Here is a 27,850-nt window from a genome sequence, read left to right on the forward strand (position 1 = left end):
GTAACAGGTCTACATTAATTGGAAATGCCAAATCCTCTTAATATTGCCAGTAATTGATGTTTTTGACAATATCTCTGGCTATGGGCGATACACGATCAAGGGCTTTCGCTGCACCCCAGCAAGAGGAGGTGATCACGGGGCAGACAGCACGATGCATTATTGTTAACATGATGACAGAAGTGGTTCTTCTGAACATTACACAGAAGAGAATGCTTTATTTGCAGTGAAATTCACAAACTTGACATGTATCATCATCATTCCTCTTTCTTTATTTGACAAAAGCTGAGAAAAAGACCTCCCCATCATGAACTGTTTAAAATCCACGTACATAATAAATAGATTCACTAAATACAACCATTACACGTCCCGTCCTCCGTATGCTGAGGGCAGAGACTAGGTCCAAACAGGGAGTTCAGTGCTGCAGGATCTCATGATGACGCAGCAGATCAGCTCTGGACTCGGGTTAGTTCGCTGGTTTAGGTTAGGTTTCCCCGGACCATGTTTGTCCAGTCTTGATGCATCAGGTGGCTCCTCCAGGACTGCAGTAATAAAGAGCTAAATCTACTGGACACAGGAGGTGATGCAGCCGCTGGAGTGTGTTTGTGAGGTTAACTGCTCTCCGGGGGGTCGGTCTGGGGCAGCGCTGGGACCACAGGCGAGGACATCACCACAGTCTCTGCTCCTACTTTAACAGCCGCGGTGGCTTTACGCGAGCAGGCTGAGCAGATGTAGTCCTCATTCTCAGCCATCTCACAGGACACTCCCACACACACCTGATGAAACCACTCGTCACAGCCGCCGTCACACTGCACCCAGTCCACCTGAACCCAGAGGAGACACAGTGAATAACACTCACGACTGCCTCATTCAGACTCCAGTAGACCATCACTCACCTTATCCTTGCAGGGCCGCTGGCAGTTTTTGGCGGCGCAGACAGCGTTCTCGTCGTTGGAGTCCTCCGCTCCGGACCAGTCATATTTGGAGGGAATGTCCAGAATCTTCCGGCTCCTCTTCTCCAGAGCATCCTTAGGGAACTCAGCCTTGGCCACCGCCTTTTCCTTCCTCTTGCGCTCCTTCTCCTCTTTGGCGAGCCGCTTGGCAAGCTGCTTCAGCTCGCGGGACTTGTCTGGGCTCAGCTTCAGCTTCTTCTTCTTGGGCTTGAGCTCCAGAACCCGCTTCATGTCTTTGGACTTGGAGCGTCCCTCCACACCGCCGGTGGCCAGCAGCAGCTGCTGCTCGGCTCTCTCCAGCTTCCTCTTCCTCTTCTTCTCTGCGTCCTTCAGCTTCAGCTTGACTGGTTTGTCCAGCAGAGCATCCTCAGGCTGCGGGAGCGTACAGGGGTCAATGCGTGGACACAAGAAACACGAGCATGTGCAGTGACGGCGTATCTCTCACCTCCATGACCTGCAGGAACTTGTCCTCTGAGGGAGGGTGCGTGGCCTGCAGGATCCTCCAGATGTGCTGCGTCTCGTCCAGAGACACCTCCAGCAGGTCTCCCTCCATCATCAGCTCCTCCAGCTGGGCCTTGGCCGCCGGGGACAGCTCCAGCACTGGAGGCTCCAGGCTGCGCGGCACCAGCGGCGTCTTCCTGGGCTGCTTGCGCGGCACCGCCGGATCTGAGGAGGTCAACAGAGATCAGGTTAGTCTCAGGTCTGCAGGACTCTTCTGTATATACATGTGTAAGTGTGTAGTAGTGTCTTACTCTGAGGACAGGACTTCGAGGCAGAGGAGTATGCGTGCTCAGCACAGAAAGACGGTGTTGTCGGCCACATGTGACTGACCACCTCCTCCGACTTCACAGGAATCTCCTCGTCACAGAACAAGTACGGCTTCACCTCTCCTGAGTCCTGAGGAGAGAAACAGAGAAGAGACTGAGATGAGCAGCACAACCGCATCCCAATAAAAGGGTCATGAACTGAGAAACCAAACTTGATCTTTTGACATATAAGAGGACATTGTACTATAAAAACATCCTGTAAGTTTCCCAGAGCTCAAAACTCTCATTAGTCTAAAAACAGCTTATATTGAAGGAGGTCTGCCAAAACAACAGCTTGTAAAATGTTCTACTCTGATGTAAGCACCGCCTCCGCTGAAGATGATCAATGCCTGTTTCTACAGCGCTGCCTGTTTAGCCCCGCCCACCGATTCGCACATGTAGTGGTGGGTGGTGATGGCGCAGTGGATAAGACACATGCCTTTGGTGTGAGAGACCCGGGTTCAAATCCACTGTGAGACACCAATGTGTCCCTGAGCAAGACACTTAACCCCTAGTTGCTCCAGAGGCGTGCGACATCTGACATATATAGCAATTGTAAGTCGCTTTGGATAAAAGCGTCAGCTAAATGTAAATGTAGTGTTCACAAGAGAGGCTAACTGACACTGTGCAGTGCCACGTTGTGGGAAAAAAAGTGTTTGCGTTGCCTTCCTTCTGATCCCAACATTAGGAAAGAGTGAATTAAGTTTATTTTTAATGAAGATCCAGACCGCATCAGTAAGAACTTGGTCCATTATTCACTTCAATTTACCGTTTATAGTTTACAAACAAGATCGACACAATTTGACGTGGGATTTTCAGAAAGACTGAAACTGATAGATGCTGTGTGACTATATTGGATCTGACATTAATGTCGCAGCACACAAGTGTGAGTAAATGTTTTCATTACGTGGTCACTATTGCTTTGCCTGTTAAACAGATCGTTTGATATATACGGCGTATTTATGCGTTTGACCTAAATCCCAGCAGTGTCCATCTATGAGGAATGTAAGCTGTCAAACACACACAACTGTTAGCCAATCACAGCAGTGGGTGTGTCCTGAGTCTACAATCTTCCACGCCTATTCAAACAGAGCATTCTGATGAGGAGGTTAAAAACAGGACAGAAAATAGCCTATTACTTCTAAATTCTGATGTTTTTATGTAAAAATCTTGATAACATTATAACTGGACCTCAGAGAACAGTACAAAAATAATAAAAAAGGCAGTTCATGACCCCTTTATGACGAGGTGATGGTTGACTGTGTGACCGGATTTAGTAATTCACGTACCTTGACATCATATCCATAAGTCTCTCTGATGTCCTCGTCTGAGTTCGTCTCTTCATCGTCATAGTCCATGGAGGGCCGTGGCGACGTGGCCCTGCTGAAGCCGGCCTGCTGAAAGGTCTGGATGTGCCCCTGAAAGTGAACACAAGTTAGTCTCGGAGCGCTCTTATTCGATCAGATGTGAGTATCTGAAGTGACGTGCCTGCAGGTCGGGGTTGGCGGCGGCCTTCTGCAGCTCAGCGTTGATGATCTTCTCGGTCTTCTCCCGGGCGGCGAGCTCCACCATGCGCTGGCTGAGCACGGAGAGCTTGGCCAGGGCGGAGGAGAGCTCGTCGGTGGCCAGGGCCTGTCGAGCGCGGTCCTGCCAGCCCATGGCCCTCTCCGTCAGGCACTGCAGCGCCTCACCCTCAGGCAGCCGCACCGGCAGCTTCTGCAGCGACACCAGCAGCGACAGGATGGTCTCCAGCCGGGGCCGCCGTGAGCGCTGGCACAGCGGGCACAGGAACTTGCACTCCTTGCTGCCTGATACCAGCTTCTTCTGCGAGCCGGCTTTGGGCAGCGGCACACAGGCGCCATGGAACCAGTCCCTGCACAGCTCGCACTGCAGCATGAAGCCACCGGCCGTCTTGCGGCACAGGCAGAACTTCACCTCCTCAATGCGCTCCACCAGGGCCATCTTTGCCAGGTTGGCGGCGCGCAGTGAGTGGATGGCCTCCAGCTCCTGCTGCTCTCGGGCTTTAAAGGCAGCTACCACGGCGGCAGGGTCACGCATGTCCTCCACGCTGTCCTCCAGGTCGCTCAGAGCATCCAGCTCCAGGCCACGCTCCTTCTCCAGCAGCTCTTTCACACGCTTGCGCTTGCTCTTGCTGGTGCCGTACACGCCGATGTCCACACGCGGACTGAGCACCTGGAGAGGGCGACCGCAGGTGAGTAAAGGTGAACGTCACAGGGTCACTCAGCAGCTGATTCTCCTGACCTCACCGGCAGATATTTGTTTTCAACAAACATGTCATTTTGATTTATTTCTCAGAAAACAAGACTTATTTTCTCACGCCAGTTTGTTTCTTAAGTAACTGCACCTTGATTTAAGAATATTTAGCTATTTGTATTCAAAAATGACAAAAAAAAAAAAAATACGGAGGAAAACATTTAGCAGTGCAGAAACCATCTTTCATGAAGACATTTATACGCATAAAAATTATTAGCACATTATTTTCTCCTATATATTCCACTAGTGCACAGGTTCTGAACTCTGGCTCTTGAGTTCCATTGACCTACAGAACTGAGCTCCAACCTCGATCAAACTCACCTGCCTGTAACTCTCTAGCAATCCTGAAGAGCTTGATTAGCTGGTTCAGGTGTGTTTGATTAGTCAAGTCAGTCAAGTCTGCTTTATTGTCAATTCTTCCACATGTACGGCACATACATACAGAAAATTGAAATTGCTTTACTCTCAGACCCTTGGTGCATACAGTTAACATTTAAGACACTGACAGTAGACGTTGAAATTCAGATAAATACAGTTTAAACATATGTACATACAACTATACAGATATACAATGAGGACATTGTAGAAAAATAAAAAAAGAGATAGATAAAGTGGCATAAGGCACATGGCAGATAGAGTGCAAACCAGTTAAATAAAACAAAACTGTGCAGATATATGTGTAGTGCAAGAAGAGCTAATCAGTCTGTTAAAGTGACAAAAGAATAGTCTTTTTATCAGACTATCCGAAGAGGTAGTTTGCAGTCAATGCTGGATGAGGTAGTGATCAGTCCAATGCTGCACAAGTGACAGGTGCTGGTCACAGTTTTTAAATGGGTGGGTGGGGGGGTCCTGGGGATGTGGGGAGTCGTAGTATCAGAGTTCAGTGTTGCATGGGGTAAAAGTGGGGAGGGGGGGCAGGGACGGGAGGGAGTTCAGCTTCCTGACAGCCTGATGTATGAAGCTGTCCTTCAGTAGTCAAGAAGCTGTGTGTCGGGTGGGTGGGATCACCTGCAATGCAGAGGGCTTTGCGGGTGAGACGGGTGCTGTAGATGTCCTGGAGGAAGGGGAGAGAGACACCAACGATCTTCTCAGCTGCTCTCACCTATGTGTTGAAGTGACTTGCGGCAGGATGCGTTGCAAGCGCCATACCACACAGTGATGCAGCTAGTCACGATGCTCTCGATGGTGCCTCTGTAGAAGGTGCACATGATGGGGGCCGGGGCTCTGGCTCTTCTGAGTTTGCGGAGGAAGTAGAGACGCTGCTGTGCTTTCTTGGCCAGTGCTACAGTGTTGTTAGTCCAGGAGAGGTCCTCTGTGATGTGCACACCCAGGAACTTGGTGCTGCTCACTCTCTCCACAGTCGCACCGTTGATGGTCAGAGGGGCATGCTGAGTGTGTGCTCTCCTGAAGTCAACAACAATCTCCTTCGTCTTCTCCACATTCAGAGAGAGATTATTGTCACTGCACCACCCGGCCAGGCGGCTTACCTCGCTCCTGTAGTTTGTCTCATCTCATTAGGGTTAGAGCTAAACTCTGCAGGACAGTGGACATCGAGGGCCAGGGCACACCTGCACTACTAGTGTGTCACTGTGTGTGTCATCTGCTGTAAGGCGTGTTTGCCTAGGGCTGCAACAAACTATTATTTTGATAATCGAATAATCTAACGATTATTAGATAGATTAATTGAATAATCATTGATTATTTCAGTGATTAGTCAGTAGACTTTGTTCTGCTTTTGCAATTGGATATTGAGTTCTACATATTCTAACAAACAAATAAAAGGTAATCACTTCAGTTTTTGAAAATCATATGTAACTACAACTATTATACAATTAATTTATACAAGTAAATATATTTGGCAAACAAAAAGAGATGACAGACAGAGAAACTCTTATTCACCATTTAATTAGCAACATGAAAAAGTAGCTGAATGACACATAATTCTACCTAACATCTCCTTATAGATAAGAAACAAAATAATGGTAAGTTATGAAACCTCTGATGATGTGTCTAGGGCGCACGTGGAGGGAGCGTGTCAAAATCACTAAGTGCTCATTTGGTTTGCAGAGATCAAAGCTTGACCTAGCTCAGGACTGTTTTGATTATCAAAATATCACTTTCATTAAATAATGTTTTTCCCACTAACAGAAATATTTTATCATTAGCTAGCTAGCACTGGAGAGCTGCTATATGACAGAAAATCAAGTTGTAATTCTAACTGAAAGCGACACTGACTCTGGTTTTTCTTGTTTAATGCTGTAAAGCTGCTTGATTTAAGGCTATCTATTGTAGTATTAAAGTACTGTATAAATAAACGTGATGTGACTGGACTTTACTGGAGTACTGAACAAACATCCACATCACTGTAATCAGATGCTTTCTGAACCACTGCTTTCTCACCGCTGTGAGTTTTTGTTTATGTCATTATTGAGAGGAAAGTGCAGCATATAGTCACATATTCATCTAAATGCCGATCAACAGCTTCAGGTTGGGCTGTGTTTGCTCTGAAGCACTGTGTCTTGTTCTCTTGAATAGCATCCAGGACGGCTGAATTATTGTTTTGCGCTACAGCGCCACACTGGTCAAGCCGCATTTCTGCAGGCTCTTACATTAGCTCATATAAGATCAAACCACTACTCGACAACAAAAATATCTGTTGACTAATTTTTTTTTATTGTCGATATTGTCAACTAATCGTTTCAGGCCTAGTGTGTGAGTTTGTATGTTGTGTGTATCTGTGTCACCTGCAGTAGCGTGTGAGTGTGTGCATCTATCACCTGCAGCAGGGTGTAGGTGGAGTTCTTCTTCAGGAAGGTGCGGGCGGTTCTCTCTCTCCAGGCTCTGGCAGAAGCCACCTGTGACTCCACCTGCGGCAGAGCCTCTAATCTGACGGGGATGGAGCGTCCTCTGGCTAACAGACCCTCCAGCTGCTCCAGGTAGGAGTAGTTACTGCCGTTCTGCTCATAAAGAGATCGAGACATGGGTCACATGACGTGCTACAATAAAGCTGAATCAACACTGATGAGACGGTCACAATGACAATCTCTTCCACAGCATTCATACCCTTGACCTGTTTAGAAACATCTCTGAACTAGCATGCGCTGTTCAAACATCATCTCAAAGAGAGTCACATGACCCGAATGTCTACTCTAATTTCTCTAATGTTGTCTGGACCAGGGACAGGGTCGAAAGGACCTCCATAATAACAGTGCTTACGCATATGCTACTACAATTTGTACTCTTAGATTCCATTAGAATTTCTGTTTTTCTGGATTTTTATACACACACACACACACACACACACACACACACACATCAGGAATGCAGAATCTCTGGCAATATTCAGGAGACTGCTGTCACTTTCCCCTTATAAAGCACTGTTCTAGCTTGTACCGTTGCTTGATTTCTTGTGTTTACTGCCTCTAGTAGATTGTTGTATTCCTCATTCTTAAGCAAAATTAATAAATGTAAACAGACGTGTTGAAGCATGACCCTGTGAAGCACACAGTCACCTGAATGGCCTCCACTCTGGCCGTCCACTCTTTGGCTTTGTGCAGGGCATCTTTGAGGGCCAGAACATTGGGGAGGTACGCTGGGATATTCTTGGCCTCCATCACGATGCTCTCCAGCGTCAGTAGACTGTGACGAGGCCTTCAGAGAGACAGACGAACAACAGTCAGCAACCAAAGAATTACACAATGACCCAAAACTACTATATGTGACCCTGCAGCACAAAAGCAGTCATAAGTAGCACAGGTGTATTTGTAGCAATAACCAACAATACATTGTATGGGTCAAAATTATTGATTTTTCTTGCCAAAATCATTAGGACATTAAGTAAAGATCGTGTTCCATGAAGATATTTTGTAAATTTCCTACTGTAAACATACCAAACTTAATTTTTGATTAGTAATATGCATTGCTAAGAACTTCATTTGGACAACTTTAAAGGTGATTTTCTCAATATTCAAATTTTTTTGCTCCCTCAGATTCCAGATCTTCAAATATTGTCCTATCGTAACAGAGCTGGTTTGTTCAGCTCTCAGATGATGATGGTGGTGCAGGTCTCAGTTAGGACTGGGTTTGAGGGTCACCTGGCCTGCAGGCAGGCTCGTGCCCGCTCCTCCCAGTGCTCGGACAGCGTCAGCAGCTCCTGCAGCTCGGCCATGGCCTTCTCCACGGCGTGATGGGGCGGCAGGCCCACGCCGGAGTCGATCAGCCGCTTCATCAGCTCCAGTGTGAGGCGCTGCGGCTCGGCCAGCGTCAGCCGCACCTCGTCCAGCCAGCGCGCTTGCTGCAGCTCCTGCTTGAGCCGGGGCAGCTCCGGCAGCTCCAGCTCCAGCCCCGAGCCCAGCTCCAGCAGCGCCTGCAGCTTCCCGGAGTCCGGCGTGCTGTCGGCCAGCGCCACCTGCGCCCGCTCGTGGAAGTGCTGCACGCTCTCCAGCAGCTCCTGCAGTGCAGAGAACAACACCAGAGCTGATATCAGACCTCAGCCACCGAGGAGGGTCCCTGCACTCTCATCAGACCTCACACCAGACCTCACTACTGGTGTTGAAATGAATTGTTGCATCGCGATGTGGATGATACTGCATCGATGCAGTAATAGACCGTAATTGATTATAGTCTACTGAAGTCATTCTCATACGCTTGTCACGCCAGTATTAATACATGCACTCTATTTTTAAATCTGAGATCTGGACATATTTTGGAAAAAGCAAGCTTAGTGTGTGCTACATCAATCGTGGCAGCTTCCTTGCACAGAATATGGGCTGTGAGACGCTTGTGCATTGCTTGACTGTGTTATTTCAGTCTTTTACTTTAGATACACGCTTTCATTTATGCTTTTTGGAAAGCAGTCTGTATCAGATGAACAACACTCATGCACTGACAGACTTTCACAGGGCTCTGTGTTTGTCCTGAAGCTTGATCGGTTAAATGCACTCGCATCTCTGAATACTTTTATGATTCAAAATTTAATGTAAACAGTCAGTTGTGTTTTCAGAGCAGGACAAAGCATCTGATAAGTGGAAACAGATCTGTGCATAAGTGTGAAAGCTGCCACTGTCTATGATCTCATCAGTAATAATCATACAGCAATAATGCTGAGGAAAACAGAAAAACCCACAACTATGATTGTCTGTAAACTTTCAAACGCTTAAAGCACTGATACTTTTTCTATATCACTTGTAATTGTCTTTTCCCCCCTTTATTACTTTATATTTGCTTGTATGTTTTGAAGCTAATGTATATTTATTTGGTTAAATTCTTAACAATTGTTTTGATTTATTATTCATTTGTAATTATTTTTAAAAGTAGCCTGCTTGTATAATTTAATAAAAAGATATAATGGAATCGTGGACATGCTAATGGTAAAGAAGAGCCGGTTCTCAGACAACGAGACGCTTCGCTGCAGGGTTTTTGCAGGATTTTAAGCTCAAATTTAAGACCTGCACAAATAAAATTAATACCATATGAGCGGGGTAGGGCAATGTCTATAGAACCATATTAAACTGTAAAATTACTATAAAAAGCATAATTTACAAGTTTTCACAAAAACAAAAAGTTTTATAAAATGATCAACTTTACATTTCAAACCATTTTTAAGAAAATGGATGAGTCAAAAGTATTAATTATTACATTAATTTAAAGAATTATCATCAATAAATTATTATAATCAATTAAAGAACAAATTAGTGGTGTGCGATATTGACAAAATTATATCTTAATAATTTTCTGGGGTTTTATCGATAACGATAATTAGACAATATTTTGCTGAGTGTGTTATTGTGCTGATATCTTATCTCTAATTCTGCTGACAGCTGACTCTGAATTTTTTGATGGTCTTCATATTCTGTGTGGTCAGTTCACAGCAGTGATAGAAATGAGTCATTTCCAACCAGTTTTATGGGCATTTTTACCTTTAAGCCATTCTTTCTAAAAGTGTACACCATCTTTTGAGTCAAATTCTTGCATTTAGGCTCTTACCAAACAAATGAAATCAGTATCAACAAAATTGATCTTTGCAATGCAGAGGAAACACAGAAGCTGCATCTGAATGGCATTTAGGCAAGATACTTTAAATGTGAAATTAAAACCGCCAGCAGGTGGCAGCAAGTCACTGTTAATAAGTGAGTCATTGTGACTGACCTGAATCATTTAAACGGTTGATTCATTCAGGAACCAAACACCATGTTGCTCAGACGTGAAACTGTGCTGTGGCAGTGTTTGGAATGATTTTTGTTGGAGGAATAGAGCAAAAACAGGCAATATGTTGTCTATTAATATTAACTTCTTGTTTATTGAACTGTTGCATAAAATCAGTATCACATTTGTAATCATGCTGACTTTTGAAGAAAAACACGGCACTGTTCGTGTGATATTAACTGAAATGATATAAATATATAACTTTTCTGCCCCATGTCTTGAATTATGTGATAATTCTAAATGCATTTGCACACATGCACTATGCTAACCTGCTAGACTTCATCATGTAATGTATGAGCACACTCTGTAGGTGTTTTGCTTGCTTTTAGCGATATACTCGATAATATAAAATCGCACATCATTAAAACAGCTATTACGAAATTATCGCAGACCATACATAACGCACAGCCCTATACGGTTTAGATTTGTATAATGCATTGTCTTCTTATCGATCCACCAGTTCACATTTAAAGCTCTGCGTGTTTGCAGAGTGAAAGCATGGGGTGATTTCTGCATTTGTCTGAACTCTGAACAAAACAAGAGTTTTACTGAAAATGCTCGTTCATTCTCTGCCAGCAGGTGGAGCGGTAATACAGCACAGCACCGGACTCTGAACGTGCAGCGCTCATGTTTCAGAGCCTTTTGAAGTTTAATCCTCATTCAGCCATATCGCACTTCTGGTCATTCAGTCCCCAAATTTAAGACCTCTTGAAATCATAATTAAGACTTTCTTGTACAATTTGAGATTTTTTAAGGTCTTAAATTTGATAGAACTAAATTGAAGTCTTTCAGACCAGCAGAAAGCCTGGCTGCACTCACCTTGACGTGCCGGGCCTGGCTGATGACGCAGGGCAGGCGGTAGAGCTGCTCCACAAACACCTTCAGCTCCTCCACTGTCAGCTTGCTGCGCGCCTTCTGTGCGCTGCTCTCGGGACGCTCTCTTCTTACACACACACACACACACACACACACACATATATTAGTGCTAAAGGACAGGACTCCATACAGGTGTGTCACCGGAGACAGGTGTGCTGTGGCTGACCTGTGCCTCTGCTTGTGGCTGAGCAGCAGCTGCGCTACAGACGAGCAGGTCTCTGCCTCCTTCACCGTGTCTCTCAGGCTGCGCAACAGGCCGTTCTCGGGGTACTTCCGGTCCTCCGCGTCCTCCAGCAGCACCTTCAGCTCGATCAGATCTGTGGAGCACCAGCGACCCGTTTAGACCCTGCTGCGGGTGTGGACTAAAGTGGCCACTCAGAGTGGTGTCTGACCTTTCTTGCTCTTGCTGTCGGCCGCCAGCGCCTCCGTGACCCTCCTGGCCCAGGTGTCGTAAGACTGCGCCCGCGACTTCACCCCGTGGAGCATGCTGGGAAACTCATCCTGATCGTACCGGAACCTGCCACACACATGGCCATTATTCAGCACCTCAGGCAGTCACTTATACAGCAGTGTGTGTGTGTGTGTGTGTGTGTGTGAGTGTGTGAGAGAGAGAGAGAGAGAGAGAGAGAGTGTGTGTGTGTGTGTGTGTGTGAGTGAGTGTGTGGTTACCGCAGACACTTGTTGCTGGCTGCGCAGCTGCAGAGCTCGGCGGCGTGATGCAGACACACCAGACGCTGTGGGCTGCAGCTGCAGGTGAGCGCAGACAGGAAGCAGGTGGTCTTGCACTTCCAGCACTGCCGCTCGTCATCGGGCACCAGCTCGAACACCTCCTGCTCCGAGCTCACCACCCCCTGAGGACCAGACACAATCATCTAAGCAGTGCTTGTCTAACAGATGCTCAGTATTATTATCAGCTTCTGAATGTTAATCATGAATGATGTTGCTGAAAAAAAGAGCCATTTGTAGGGCCCTATGATTTCTGCGATGCGGAAAACAGACAGAATCATGGAATCCAGTCATAAAAACTGAATTTACTGTTTAACACAGAATGTCACGGAATTTGTCAAACTTTCAATGAACTAATCGAAAGTAGGTCATTACACTTAAATCAAATAGCGGTATAGACTAGTATCTGTAAATATTAAGCCACAAAAAGACTATGTTCACATGTTCTGTGTGTCTGTGTGCGAATGAATGGCGCAGACGCATGGTTTTGTTTATCACACACACACACACACACACTGAAGCATGTGACGCTAGCAGTGATTTCAGCGTCTGCCGTCTCACTAAATGAGGACATAAACACATGAACAACATCTCCAGAACTGCTCTGAGAGTCACTTCATTTGAGTACAACTAGTGTCATATCATACACACACAGAAATTTATTCACGGCAACCCGTCAAAATAAGAGTTCGGTTTAACTTAAAGACATTGTGCCAGAAACATATTATTATTGTTCAGTAGAATGTATGTAACCCTACTAATACTACTACTAAAATTATTAAAACTTAGTTTTTTAAGGAATAATCACACAACATTCAATAGTAAATCCTCTTTGTTTGCCAAAAAAGTTTTTTCTATTTTTAAAGAAAAATAGAAACATTTCTTCGGGTCTTAAACATATTTTTTTTTTTTTTGTAAATTGATGTGAAATTGTATAAGTTTCATGATTTTAATTAATTAGACATGCTTTTTGATCAATACAATTTTATTTAACAATTAAATAGGAGTCCAGAACAATTAAAATGGGAAAAACGGAATTTGGAAAAAAATAAAACAGATTTCATAGGGCCCTACATTTGCTTCAATTTTTTCTTTGATCTATTTTTATTGGTTCTACTGATTTCATTATTGAATTCCACTACTGATACTTTCAAGATGTCTTTTAATGTTAGCAATTAATATAAATGTTAACAATATGAGTCAATATTAAATTGATTTCCAGGGGCATTTTCATATTTATTCGGGCAAATTTTTTAAATGTGTTAAATGTGTGTCACATTATTAAATTTAATCAAATTCAATTAGAATAATAAGATACTATGGCGTTGTTACAACTGCATGAATAATGTAGTGAAATGAATGCTATAATTAAAGTTTTTGAAAACTGAAATAATAAATTAAGAAAAAAAAAAGAGCCTACTTTTAAATATGAAACTAAATTTGCAAGTAGGTGTTGGCAAGTCAGTCTTAATGAGTAAATCATTCACTCAAATGATTTGTTTAAAACAGTTCACATTCAGGAATGACATTATGAATAAGTTCATAAAGACAGTTATTGAATTATTCACTCAACTGATTCATTCAAAACACCTCTACTGTGAGAATCACAGCAGTTCTGCTCTAGCTTCGTTTCAAACTATTTTCATTCTGAAAAACTGACAGCATTGCTTCTAAAATGTCTCTTAATGTTAACTTCTTGTTTTTTGCACTATTGTATCAAATCTATATCATATTTCTAAGTGAGCCAATATTCAAGAAAACAGCATTTTCATTTTGGTGGCATTTTCTATTATTTTTGGTCAGATTTTTGCAGCAAGTTCATGTTTCTGTCTGACCCTGATCTGCAGATTGTTATATTAGAGTAGTTTTGGACTGGAGGTTTCTGAAAAGCTCCTGTTAGTGACAGATGTTGGATGAGGTCTCTCTCACCGTCTGCTGCACAGCTGCTCTCAGGCGGCTCTCCTCCTCGATCATCTCGCTCAGCTCTCGCACCACGGCCGCCGCCAGCTCCACGTCCAGACTCTCCGGATCCGCCGCCATCTTACACACCAGCTCCTCGTGGGAGAAGACGCAGTAGCGCTGCAGACGCCGGTAATGCGCCACACACTGCCTGCCGAGGGGCAGCTGCACACACACGTCATTAGGGTTAGGCACCGAACCGAATTCGGTACCAAATTTCGGTACTTGAGAGCGTATTTGGGCGCATAAGAGAGAGAGAGAGAGAGATCATATGGTTTCCACGAAAACGCGGACAGGATGGAGTCCATTCATAAAAACGGAATTTACTCTATAGAGCAGAATGCCATGGAATTCGTCAGTTTTTGGATGAATAAAAGAAGCTCTGTCACTTAATGGGAATCGCGATATGAACTAGTGTATGTGAATATTAAAACGCAAAAAGACGGTTTAAATATGAATCCTGCATGTTCCGTTAGCCTCGGTGTGGATGAATGGCAGAGACGTGGTTTTGTTTACTACACAAATACTGAAGCACACGTGAACTCACGGTGATCTTCAGCCTCTGCATCTCACTACATGAACACATGATCTTACAGGCTGTGAGTCACTTCATGAGAATTTACCGCTTCATTTGAGAAAACTAGCATCATATCTTACTGTATACAGAAACTTCACGGCAACATGTCAAAATAAGTGCGGTTTAACACGCAACAGAAATATCTTACTCCTGTATTACTTTTGTACAGTATAATGTACATCTTTATATATTGTATTTACTGTCAAATTTAAATAAAAAAATTAAATGATAGAATAATTATTACAAGCACATTAACCACTTAACCACTTAATTGTAGAAAAAATACAATTATTATTAAAACTTTTTTAAAAGGAATATTCACAAAATCTACCATGTATTAATTTTAACAGTAAACCTCTGTTTGGTTTCATTTTCATTTGATTAAAAATAAATAAATGTTTCATGCCTTCATTTGATTATCAGAAAAAATAAAACAAGATTTTCTGTTAGAAAAATAATTGTAGGGCCCTATTGTTCAAAATGTTGAAATTGAGATTTTGGACTTATTTTTTCACTGAAATAAATGTTTTTGTTATTACACAGAGAGTAAAGTACCGAAAAAAGGTACCGTTGGGTACCGGTACCGTACCGATTAAAATGTGAACGGTACCCAGCCCTACACGTCGTCACACACCTCACACACACACACACACACACACACACACACAGAGCTGAAGACTCACAGTGGCTCGGAGGACATACCCAGTCTGCGGTGCAGAAGTTGACAGCCTCAGCAAAGTTGTAGCCTTGATTGAAGCCGCTGTGATAGGCTCTCGGGAAGGTGACGACAAACTCTCCGGCGCACTGATTGGTCCGGTACACCTGTATGATAACGAGTCGGTCAGTGACGGCTGTCCTAGAGCACTGCTGCCAGGGCCAAACATCTCATTTCTAGTATGTGTTAGATTCCTCAGCTGTACCGGGACGCCGTGCTCCATCAGGACGTTGGGGTTCATCAGGGTCACCAGCTGGTGCAGGAGGTCCGGCTGAGAGTCGAACAGCTCCGGAGCCACTTTCTTCATGACGGACTCCAGCTGCTCGGCGGCGTGAGCGGGAACGCCGTACCAGGTCTTGGGCTCCCCCCTGATCAACACACACACACACACACACAGGTCACTCGTCACTGGATCATGGAGCGCCAGGACGAGGCTCGCTGTCTGACAGGACTCACCAGTGCAGGTAGTTGATGGAGTAGCTCCAGTGGTCCTCGATGTGCCAGCAGAAGGACGAGAAGCACATGCCCACGTACAGCCAGGGCAGCTTCATGCCGCTGATGTCCCCGCTGATGTGCGTCAGTACCGACTGCTCCAGCACCGGCATGTTGTTCAGGTTCCAGCCCGAGCTCGCGTACTCCTGCACACACCACACCACCACAAACACAATCAAGAGGCCCGTGATACAACGAGCTAAATCTCTTCGCTCTCTACATACAGCCTTTACTGCAGTGCAATAACAATCCGGGAGAAATTTAGCTGAAAGGAAAATTATTTCACAACGCAAATAATCTTAATACTCCTAAACATAGAATTCATTTTAGTACAGCAAAAATGTCTCTCTGATGAAAAGAATGACATTGAAACGTTTCTGAAGACAGTCAGACACTCTCAATATTTAGAATTTTCTTCTAATATTCCAACTATATTTCAATTATATATAAAAGACTGTATGCTATATATATACTGTATTTTCAACTATACATAAAAATTTAAAAAAACATTTGCTATATAGAGCTACGGAAAGAAATAAGCTTTCTCTGGATTTCCTAGGAATGGGTTTGAGTAAAATGTTAATATTTGTTTTATTCTATAAAGGTCTGATAACAATCCTTCTAAATAACAACATTGTTTATTGTTATTTGTTTTTTGCAGAAAATGACAGTTGTTCAAAATAACAAATGTTGATTTCTTAACTCATCTGAAGTGAAAACACTGGTATTGTGTTGTCTAAAAATGAACATAAACATGCCTGAAAACATGGCATCTTTTTTGTTATTTTGACCAATTGTCATTTTATCTAAAAAACACTCTAAATGACAACATTTTTATTTAAAATTTGTAAGAAATGACATCAGTAGTTTACAGAATAAAACTAAAATGATTATTTTACTCAAGCGCATATTCCTATTCACATAAGTTTCGTAAATCCAGAGAAACTGAGAATTTTAAAGTGGTCTTTTAATTTTTTTTAAATGGATGTAGTTTTATTTTTCTTAAACTACATTTCCTCGTGTGATTCATACACAGGTATGAGATAATGCAGCGTTTTACATCCTCATCGCCGATGAGTTTTCTCTTGCCGTCTCGCACTGGGAACCCGCTGCCCACGTCCTTGGAGCTGATATCAGCGCCGTACTCCACGATAACGTCCTCCTCGATGCTGCTGACCAGACGCCAGAACTCCTTCTCCACCAGCTCCGTGGGCACCATCTGACACAGACAGCACGTTACATGTGTTAGCTCTGCTCTCTGCATACAGAACGCTGCTTTAGACGTTGGTGTGTAGACGGTACTTACGTGAACAGGCATGTTGAAGTAGTCGGACTTGAAGTGGTCGGCCATCTCGCCGAAGCTCTGGAGCGTGTACTCACGCACGGCCTGCTCAAAGCCGAACGCCTCGCGAGGCTTGCTGCACTCCTGTGTGAAGGGAGATCAGCGCATCACAGAGAAGCTTTCACTACAGCAGGTGTGTGTGTGTGTGTGTGTTGAGCGGTGAGGTACCTCTGCCACACACTTGGGGCAGCGCCAGTCTCCTTTGGGCACGTCCTGCAGCGGCGGGATCAGGCAGAAGGTATGGTAGCTGTCGTCACAGCCATCACACAGCAGGAGGCGGTCCTCCTCGTCACCCCGCCCACATGCCATGCACATGTACAAGTCGATCTGCCAGTCACACACACACACCCTCAACATCGAGTACTAGCCATTAAAGTGCCCCTATTATGCCTTTTCGAATATTACCTTTCCTGCAGTGTGTCATGTAGCAGTATGTGAACATAAACTTTCTGCAAAGTTGTGAAGCCGAAAGTGCACCATATATAAAGTTATTGTCTGTCAAAAAAAAGAGTTGACTCGCAATCAGCTAAACGAGTCGTTAGGAATTCCAATCTTATTCTGTTATGGCTGTACATCACGAAGTAACACATTTGCATAATGTCCGCCCATGGCTGTCATTCACGCTGTACGCGGTAGACCAATCACAAAGGACTGCGCCATCTGACCAATCACAGCAGCGAGTGCTCACGGAAAGGAGGGGTTTAGAGAGACTGATTCTTCTAACTGCTTCGCACGAGTCGTTTAGGAATCATTTAGAAATTAGGTAAAATTAAAGCTATTTTTTGAGAAACTAAAGTGTTTTTTGATGCATGTAAACCTGTTTTAGGAGACTCATAAACCAATATTAGCAACCTTAAAAATGGCATAATAGGGGCACTTTAAAGCAACGCTGCATAATAACAGAGCTTTAGGTCATCAGGCTCAAAACATCAGAACAGCAGAAACTAAAGATGTGTTTAGAAATGATGAACTGCTGACTCCTGAAGTACTGAAGCATGGTGTGCCACAGGGCTCAGTTTTAGGTCTTGTTACTCTTCTCCTTGTACAAGTTCCTCTTAGCTTTTCGTAAAGCTGCTGTGAAATGATGAGTACTGTGAGAAGTGTTGTAAAGTTGACTGGAGTCTTAGAAAGGCGATGAATGAAGAGCTGGATGAGTCGCCTCTGGCTTGCTCAGTTGGGGACACGTTGATTATCGTCAATTTGATTTCACAGATACTATTTAAACTAAACTGAGCTAGACAATGACATCTCTGAATTCAATAATGAAATGCCTTTAACTGAAAATTGAGTGTTTAATCTTATTATTATACATTACTGACACTCTATCCTCCAATTTGATGCTGTTAAGTGCTTTGACACAATCTGGATTGTTAAAAGCACTATATAAATAAAGCTGACTTAATGAATCTCATATCTAAATGTATGTATCTGGCAGACGCTTTTATCCAAAGTGTCTCACATTGCATGGGTTATTTGAAAGGTCTGGTTAGTGGAAATGAGCCAAAAATCACATCACTAGTTTGTCCGCAGAAAAAACAAGATAATTTCACCAGCAATTACTGGACATCAAGTCAACCATTGTGATGTTAATAAAAAAGTGTTTATGTTAAGGAAACAGATCCACTGGAAATGAATGTAATCAGTCTGACTGCAGATCTATAAGCGTAAACAGCAGAGAGGCAGCGCCGCAGGTCAGACACGGAAGTATAATGGGCCTTTTAGTGCAGTTTGTACTGAACAATGTAGAAGCTCGAACACAGTTATAATGCAGGATGACACACAAACAGCATACTCACGTAATTGACCTCCAGCACCTCCTTGCGGGGACGCATTTTAATGGCAAACGCCTGAGCCCTCATATGCTTCTGTTTCCTAAGGAAGCCCTCCTCATCTGCGCGCACACACACACACACACACAGTCTTTACACACCGTTGTCTGCGGAGCAGCACTGATGTCTGTTATGATCCGCTGAGCATCTCACCTGCTGCGGTCATGATATCTAACCCGAGGAGCTGTGGGCCGCCGCTGAACAGCTGCATGCCTTTGGGCTCCGTGTTTTCTCTCTGAGACACACAAACATCACGTCAGCACAGGCTCAGGGAGACTGAACTGTCTGCTAAAAAGAAGATTGAGAGAGAAAGCAACCTCGTCCTTGAGCCGTCGAGGGGAGCGTCTCTCGGCTCGTCTCTCCTTCTCTTCATCCTCATCTGCAGCCTCCTCCTCTCCACCTCCAATGCCTTCATCTACGTCCTCGGGGTCAGAGGATTCTGGGTAAAGCCCGTGAACGCTCTATAGACACAAACACACACACACTCCCGTCAGGAGCGACTCGAGACACGCGTCACACCAGCAGCGGCTGCAGGAGCCGGACTCACGGTCAGAGACGCTCTGGACTGGAAGAGCTCATACGGATACAGGATCCTCTCGAAGTGAGAGCGCAGCAGCGACCCCACACCCTTCCCAGCCGGAAACCCCATGCGGCTGCTGATCCTGGACCAGCGCTTCTCCTTACAGACCACCTCGAACCCTCCTTCTGCAGACACCAGCTGCACAGAGAGCAGAGATCAGACCTGAGTTACACTTCACATTACATCAGCAGGTTTACACACAAATGTGACCTGTGCCAGTAAAATGAGTGTGAATGTGTATGGGCTAATTTTGAGCTACAGACAAAAAAATAATAATTGAGGTTTTCACAAAAATTAGTTAATTAAGCCCTCGTCTAGATTTGATTTGATTTGATTTATTAGACAGTAAAAAATAAATAAATGCATAACATGAAGTCATCACAATGACATTATACATTAATCAGAACTGTCGAGGATAACACAAGAAAGTTAAAAACTTATTTCCATCTAGCAATCCCGATGCTCCAAATAGTAACTAAACATCTAAAATGATCTTTATTTGTATGTTTCCTGAGATGAGTACCTGTTTCTCTGCCGCTGACTGATATAAGAGTCACGTACATAAAGGCGCTTCACGCAAACATAATCTGCTGTCATAAGAGAACGTTTGAGGAAAAACATCTGATGTGTAACATTATATTAGATCCGTGCAGTACAGTAGGTCTTAATATAGGCATGTTAATCCAACAATAAAAGAAAAGATCAATGCTCGTGATTGAACTGCTTCTGTAGTTTTAATAATCAGTTTATTTGTAATCAACACACTTTAGTTATTTTTACATTTGATTTTCTTCAATATTTCTGTTTAGATTTAAAATGAGATTTCTTTTGAAATTTGTTTCTTATATTTGTTCTACTTTTTTTTTTGCATCTGTTCGTATTTTTAATAACAAGGATTAAATCAAAGATAGCTATATAGTAATAATAATTAAGAAAAGAACTGTAGGAAAAGATGCAGCGTTGCTGGGTGATTTTTCTTTGGAACCTTCAGAAAACTATCTTTCTCAGTCAAATCCACTTCAAACGGCTGAAGCTCAGTCATTTATCGTTCGATTCCAACAAATCATACATCATTTTTCTTTGAAAATAAAAAATAACTATTTTTTGAAAATTTAATAAACTCTTGAAGCGTAGTGTATAGACCAATTATAGGCTTGTAAACATGTGGGATGCGCACGCATCATGGCGGCAGAAAAACCAGGAGAGACAGCCTTTACGGCTACAGAATTACACGGATACAGTACAAAATAGTTAGATTTAAAAAGACTATAGATTACATTGATTAGATGTCATTTTCAAAATGTTCTCCACATATTACAACAACTTGTCACCCAGTGATAAGCACTGTTATTCAACAAAATTGACACTAAATAGTAGTCTCTGAAACAGGGATGTGGTTTTTTGTGGGCGAAGCATATCTGGTGGCAGAAAATACGGTTTTCAAGCGGCAGTCTATGAAGCAATGGAATATAATAATTTTTTAAAAAAGGTCAATTTGATTTTATATCTCAGAATGCGGATAAGGAATAACAACTCGTCATTCTCTCTTTTCCCCTCGGCTCTTCTGGCTTTTTTCCCCACAGAATTGAAAAACTCACCATTTTTTAATTAAATCAAGTTATAAAGTCCGAATTAGGAGATATAAACTTGCATTTGCGAGAAAAAAAAGTCAGAATTGTGAGATAAAATTAATAAATGTTATCTAAAAATGTTAATAGTTCTAGGTTTAACTCATATTTGGTGCTGTAACTATAGGGCTAACACGATACGTCCCCTATGAACACTTTAGCTTCAAATGGCGTCTTTGATGAAAGTATTCTATAAAAATGACCTGCATTCCGATTTTGACATCAAAAGGCACAAAGATATATATTTTTCCTCTTATTCCATGGATTTTACCTCCACTAGTCAGCAGTGTTTTTCTGCGGGCTCTGTGCGTGCACAGCTACGAGTGATGTCTATATTGGATCTATATAACTGGTCTGTACAGGACGTCTCTCAGCGCGGCAGATGAGGGCTGATGCGAGGGTGTGTTGTACCTTGCTCAGCAGGTAGAGGTCCAGCACTCTCCTCTCCACGTGAGGCAAGCGCAGCCTGCAGCCCTGCAGCTCCCAGAACTTGGCGATCTGGTCAAAGAAGTTGAGCTTGACTCTGGTGAGCGCCTGAGCGGACAAGACACCAGGTGAGGAGCAGACACAGACATCATCTCCTTTAATCACAGCACTGAGCAACTCGACTCACCTCCAGCTCATTGAGCCGCTGCACTCGAGGAGTGAACCGGAAACTACGTACATCACAGGCGAAGGGAGGCTGCCAGCCCTGAAACACACAACAGAGAGCAGTCTGAGACCAGAGTGGCTCCAGACACACACACACTCACAGAGACACACACACACACACACACACACACAAACAGAGAGACACTCACACACACAGGGACTCTCACACACACACACACACACACACAGAGAGACACTCACACACACACACACAGGGACTCTCACACACACACACACACACACACACACACACTCACTCACAGAGACACACACACTCACAGAGAGACACACACACACACACACACACACACACACACACACACACACACAGGGACCCTCACACACACACAGGGACCCTCACACACACACACACACACACACACACACAGGGACTCTCACACACACACACACACACACAGGGACTCTCACACACACACACACACACACACACACACACACAGGGACTCTCACACACACACACACAGGGACTCTCACACACACACACAGGGACACACACACACACACACACACAGGGACACACACACACACACACACAGGGACACACACACACACACACACACACACAGGGACACACACACAGACACACACAGAGACACACTCACACACAGCAGTCTGTGACCAGAGTTGCTCCAGACACACACACACTCACAGAGACACTCACACACACACAGAGACACACACACACAGCACAGAGCAGTCTGTGACCAGAGTTGCTCCAGACACACACACACACAGAGACACTCTCATACATACACACACACACACTCACAGAGACACACACACACACTCACAGAGACACTCTCACACACACACACACACTCTCTCTCTCACACACACACACACACACACACACTTGATTACTTTTATTTGGATCTAAAAGACATTACAAAGAAAACAAAATCCAAATACTCTGGGAAGAGTTTTTGACAAGGTGACAGATCTACAATTCATGGCTCACATACTTGCACAAGTCCTTCCATTTATGATACTCAACACATTAAGGATAAACAACATCTCCGTCTCCATATTTGCATGCTCCCTATAATGGCTGAAATAGAGCAGAATTTTGCAAGCCTTTTTGCCTCCTTTTTTAGCAGCCCCCCCAACTGCATCCCTCTGATCACACTCTTATGGACATGACCCAAACGTCCAAATACCAAAACCATTAATCTACAGTTGTATCCAAGTTGGAGAATGAGATCTACCAGAGGTTGGTATTTCAATAGTTTGGAATAGTAGCAAGTATTCATATACAGATCAAAACAGCAGCCCACCTCAAAGATACATACAGATTTCATAACCTCATTTACAATTACAATGTCAGGAGTATTTGGAATGCTTCTAAAGTAATCACCGTCAGATATGTTATGATGAAACCACAGTGCTATGCTTGTAAATCTTACTATCATGTCCACAGATTACCTTTTCCAACTCCTTTGCAACCAGATCAACCAAACGGTCATGTCTGGCCACATAAAGTCCTTTATAATTGTAGCATCCGTTTAGTATATGAGCAACCGTTTCATTTTCCTGCTGAGTTGGATGTAATATACAATAGGGTTCATGCTTTGATGGATACCATATTGCCAAATTATACTTTGTTGGTAGACACTGTAGCCTTGCTTTAATCATGAATATCAGAATGTCATCTGAGATTGAGGGGTTTGACAGGACAGAATGAGACACTGAATGGTCGGCAAATTGAAGTAATGCAAGGTTTCCTCACAGAGACACACACACACACACACACACAGAGACACTCACACACACACACAGCACAGAGCAGTCTGTGACCAGAGTTGCTCCAGACACACACACACACAGAGACACTCACACTCACAGAGACACTCTCACACACACACACACACAGCACAGAGCAGTCTGTGACCAGAGTTGCTCCAGACACACACACACACAGAGACACACACACACACAGAGACACACACACACACACACACACTCACAGAGACACACACACACACTCACAGAGACACACAGACACTCACATACACAGAGACAAACACACAGAGACAAACACACACACACACACACACACACACACACAGAAACAAACACACACGCACACACACAGAGACACTCGCACACACACCGTGAACACACACCCGGAGCTGTGGGCATTTATGCTGCGGCGCCCGGGGAGCAGTTGGGGGTTCGGTGCCTTGCTCAAGGGCACCTCAGTCGTGGGAATTGAGGGTGGAGAGAGCGCTGGACATTCACTCCCCCCACCTACAATCCCTGCCGGCCCGAGACTCAAACCCACAACCTTTGGATTACTCTCTAACCATTAGGCCACGACTTCCCTCTGGTACTGTGTTTACTGTGGTAAATCACTCTGGTACTGTGTTTACTGTGGTGTTTACTGTGGTAAATCACTCTGGTACTGTGTTTACTGTGGTAAATCACTCTGGTACTGTGTTTACTGTGGTGTTTACTGTGGTAAATCACTCTGGTACTGTGTTTACTGTGGTAAATCACTCTGGTACTGTGTTTACTGTGGTGTTTACTGTGGTAAATCACTCTGGTACTGTGTTTACTGTGGTAAATCACTCTGGTACTGTGTTTACTGTGGTGTTTACTGTGGTAAATCACTCTGGTACTGTGTTTACTGTGGTAAATCACTCTGGTACTGTGTTTACTGTGGTGTTTACTGTGGTAAATATCTCTGGTACTGTGTTTACTGTGGTGTTTACTGTGGTAAATCACTCTGGTACTGTGTTTACTGTGGTGTTTACTGTGGTAAATATCTCTGGTACTGTGTTTACTGTGGTGTTTACTGTGGTAAATCACTCTGGTACTGTGTTTACTGTGGTAAATCACTCTGGTACTGTGTTTACTGTGGTAAATCACTCTGGTACTGTGTTCACTGTGGTAAATCACTCTGGTGCTGTGTTTACTGTGGTGTTTACTGTGGTAAATATCTCTGGTACTGTGTTTACTGTGGTAAATCACTCTGGTACTGTGTTTACTGTGGTAAATCACTCTGGTACTGTGTTTACTGTGGTGTTTACTGTGGTAAATCACTCTGGTACTGTGTTTACTGTGGTAAATCACTCTGGTGCTGTGTTTACTGTGGTGTTTACTGTGGTAAATATCTCTGGTACTGTGTTTACTGTGGTAAATCACTCTGGTACTGTGTTTACTGTGGTAAATCACTCTGGTACTGTGTTTACTGTGGTGTTTACTGTGGTAAATCACTCTGGTACTGTGTTTACTGTGGTAAATCACTCTGGTACTGTGTTTACTGTGGTGTTTACTGTGGTAAATCACTCTGGTACTGTGTTTACTGTGGTAAATCACTCTGGTACTGTGTTTACTGTGGTAAATCGCTCTGGTACTGTGTTTACTGTGGTAAATCGCTCTGGTACTGTGTTTACTGTGGTAAATCGCTCTGGTAAGTTAAGTACTGTGTTTACTGTGGTAAATCGCTGTAGTAAATCGCGGGGACGGTACCTGCGGCGGTCGGATCTTGCAGAGGCCCGTGTTCTCGGCGATCTCCCGGATCTTGTGGATGAAGCTGAACGGGTCGCTGAAGTCCTGCCAGCTGGGCTCGAACACCGGACACTCCGGCGGAGCCTGGAACTCGCGGAACAGCGCCATGAGTCACCGCTGCGCCTCAGATCTTCTTCTTCATCAGCTGCTCATTCCTGCTCTGATCAGACGGGTAATGTTTCCGTGTTTACTCCGAGAGAAGAGCGCCGAACAAAAGCTGCTCCGCCGCGGGTCACTTCAGCTCTCTCCCGCGCTCCGCCTCCAGCGATCATATCCCACAGATATCCGTCAAATACAGCGAGCTAATGCTGTAATAATCAGAGTAATGCTCAAACAAACACCGTTAGCCCCTTCTGCTAGCCTCCGAGCAGATGTTTCCGGAAGTGTTACCTCTCTACTTCCGGCCGCTGTACTTCCGCTCTAACAAACACACGCTAGACCTGGGGCCTGTGGTTTATCGGGTTAGCCAGGTCAGTTTCAGTGTAGTTTGCACCAATCCTGGGTTTTAGTTTCCATGAAAGTGGTTTGTCTTTTAGCCGAGTTCATCGCCACAGTAACTTCCTCTCCACAGCTAACCTGCTCCGGGCAGCTCAGAGTTAAAGATCTCAAACTGAACCTGGACCAATCAGATGAGAGCAAAGTGACTCATGACTGACACAAAGTTTCTCTTCCTACAAATTAAAGGTCATTAGTGCTAACAAATGTCTGGCTTTAATTATAGTTACTTAGAGTTATTTCATATGATTTATATAATTATATGATTGATATTATTATTAATCCATTACACACAAGCAATTTCAGTTTAACAGTTATTATAAATCATTTATTTTAAATTAATGTTAATATATACAGATCGTATGTAATATAAATAAGTTGTAGAATCAATAGATAACGCTTTAAAAATGACTAGGCCTTACATGTCCGAGTCTCTATCGCTGTATATTTACAACTATATAAACTTAACAAATTTCACTTGTGACTGCGCTGATAAAGCAAGATCTTTTCTTTTATTTGTCCTCTTTCATGAACAAGTACTTTTTTTCATTATAAATGCATTTAAATTCATCATATTCTTCAACCCTTTAACCTTTAATCAAGGCTGGTGATTGGCTGTTGGGCAGTGATGTGACAGCACTTTTAATGCAATTTTATTTCAACTTGAAAAGTTAATTTTATTTTTGCATTTTTAATTTCTTACGCACATTAAATACCGTACTTAAAGTTTTCACTCTTTCTTATGTCTATTTTGCTGTTTGTGGGTGATTGTGAATCAGTTACAATACAGTTCTGTTTATATTGTATTTGTTGTATTACTGTGTTATATTAATTCATTTATATATTTATTTATTCATACATATGTACTTGCGTCGAGACGGACGTGCCCTCGATCGGACTTCCAGCAGAGATTTTGGAGTCTACAGCGGTGGACATAAACTGGTTTGTGACTGGATTGAGGTGATTTCTGGGTAATGACTGGAGTTTAATTAGTAGTAGGAAAAGACAAGAAAAGAGAAAGAGTGGGCGAAATGAAGGTAAGAGAGGAATATAAAGTAATTCTTAAATTCAGAAAGGAAGATGAACATATTAATCTAAGTCCAATAGCATTGTCTGCAGAGCTGAAGAAAAAGTTAGGAGAAGTGGATACGGCTGAGATTTTGAGAGATGGAAGCTTGTTAGTAAAATGTAAAACAGAAGAACAAAAAAACAAAGCAGTAAAAATTGATCATGTTTGCAAGAAAAAAGTAAATGAAAGTAAGATGTTGGGTGAGACACGAATGAAACGGAGTGATAACAGGAATAGAAGAAGAACAATATTAGTGAGGAATCAAAAAGAGAAAGGGAAAGGGCGTTGGAGCAGTATAAAGAGCTAATACAGAGTGAGGAACACTATAATGACCAAATAAATATAACATTTACGAACACAGAATTAAATCAATCTCTTAGAAAAACCAAGAAATCAGCTCCAGGTATGGATCAGATTTGTTATTTAATGATAAATCATCTCAGTGAATTATCTAAGGATGTTTTATTAAAAATGTATACAATAAAATTTGGGAGGAAGGAAAATTACCACAAAGCTGGAAGGAGGCTGTTATAGTTCCAACACGTAAACCTGGGAAAGATTGTATACATCCAGGAAATTATACACCTATTGCTTTGACTTCTAATATTAGTAAAATAATGGAAAAAATAGTGAATGAAAGGATAATGTATCATGTAGAAATACAATGGATCCGGCTGTGTGCTTAGAACATGAAATAAGACAAGCACATATAAATAGAGAGAGTGTAGCGGCTGTCTTCTTTGACGAAGAGAAAGCATACGACATGATGTGGAGAGAAGGGTTGTTAATCAAATTATATAAGTTAGGTATTAAAGGTCAAATGTATAGATGGATCAATAATTTTTCATCAGGGAGAGCAATAAAAGTGAGAATAGGAAACAGCTATTCAGAAAAGTTTGTGATCGAAAATGAAACTCCACAAGGAAGTATAGTGAGCTCTTTATTGTCTTCTACAATGATAAATGATGTATTTGAAGATTTGGATAATGGGCTGGGGTTATCACTCTTTGCTGATGATGGGGCAATCTGGAAAAAGGGAAGGAATATTAGTTTTATTGTTAAAAAATGACAGGAGGCTATTGCGGTAGTTAAAGAAGGGTCATATAAATGGGGTTTTACCTTCTCAGTTGACAAAACAAAGATAAT

At 43.1% G+C, this 27,850-nt stretch overlaps 1 protein-coding gene across 2 annotated transcripts; it reads right to left on the reverse strand.

Annotated features, from left to right (window-relative positions):
- Window positions 1-188: 188 nt before the first annotated feature.
- On the reverse strand, window positions 189-25,758 carry LOC306858325 (lysine-specific demethylase 5A-like). Of its 2 annotated transcripts, none has more exons than XM_079398787.1 (27): window positions 25,102-25,758; window positions 21,572-21,649; window positions 21,370-21,492; window positions 19,298-19,468; window positions 19,068-19,211; window positions 18,904-18,985; window positions 18,718-18,812; window positions 17,090-17,248; window positions 16,886-17,005; window positions 16,640-16,798; window positions 15,544-15,725; window positions 15,293-15,455; window positions 15,075-15,194; window positions 13,766-13,960; window positions 11,780-11,961; window positions 11,503-11,627; window positions 11,277-11,427; window positions 11,054-11,174; window positions 8,125-8,480; window positions 7,543-7,681; window positions 6,808-6,987; window positions 3,245-3,949; window positions 3,046-3,174; window positions 1,703-1,847; window positions 1,396-1,616; window positions 894-1,322; window positions 189-821 (listed from the first exon to the last, which is right to left on the reverse strand). In XM_079398787.1, exons 1-27 carry the CDS (start codon window positions 25,246-25,248, stop codon window positions 609-611), a joined length of 5,034 nt encoding a protein of 1,677 aa, XP_079254913.1. In that variant the 5' UTR covers window positions 25,249-25,758; the 3' UTR covers window positions 189-608. The 2 variants fall into 2 exon arrangements, with proteins under 2 accessions (XP_079254913.1, XP_079254912.1); XM_079398786.1 differs by having other exon boundaries at window positions 11,054-11,177.
- Window positions 25,759-27,850: the final 2,092 nt, after the last annotated feature.

Source organism: Barbus barbus (genome assembly GCF_936440315.1).
Source record: "Barbus barbus genome assembly, chromosome: 39".
Taxonomy (NCBI): Eukaryota; Metazoa; Chordata; class Actinopteri; order Cypriniformes; family Cyprinidae; genus Barbus; species Barbus barbus.

What these genes read in the sequence shown, in the direction of transcription:
- LOC306858325 (XM_079398786.1), bottom strand. Translation starts at nt 25,248, where the DNA reads ATGGCGCTGTTCCGCGAGTTCCAGGCTCCGCCGGAGTGTCCGGTGTTC. An exon ending in GAGCAGCTGTGCAGCAGACG is followed by an intron (nt 11,962 to 13,765) that starts GTGAGAGAGACC and finishes TCTGGTCCTCAG; the next exon opens with GGGGTGGTGAGCTCGGAGCA. An exon ending in AGTTCCTGCAGGTCATGGAG is followed by an intron (nt 1,323 to 1,395) that starts GTGAGAGATACG and finishes ACGCTCCCGCAG; the next exon opens with CCTGAGGATGCTCTGCTGGA.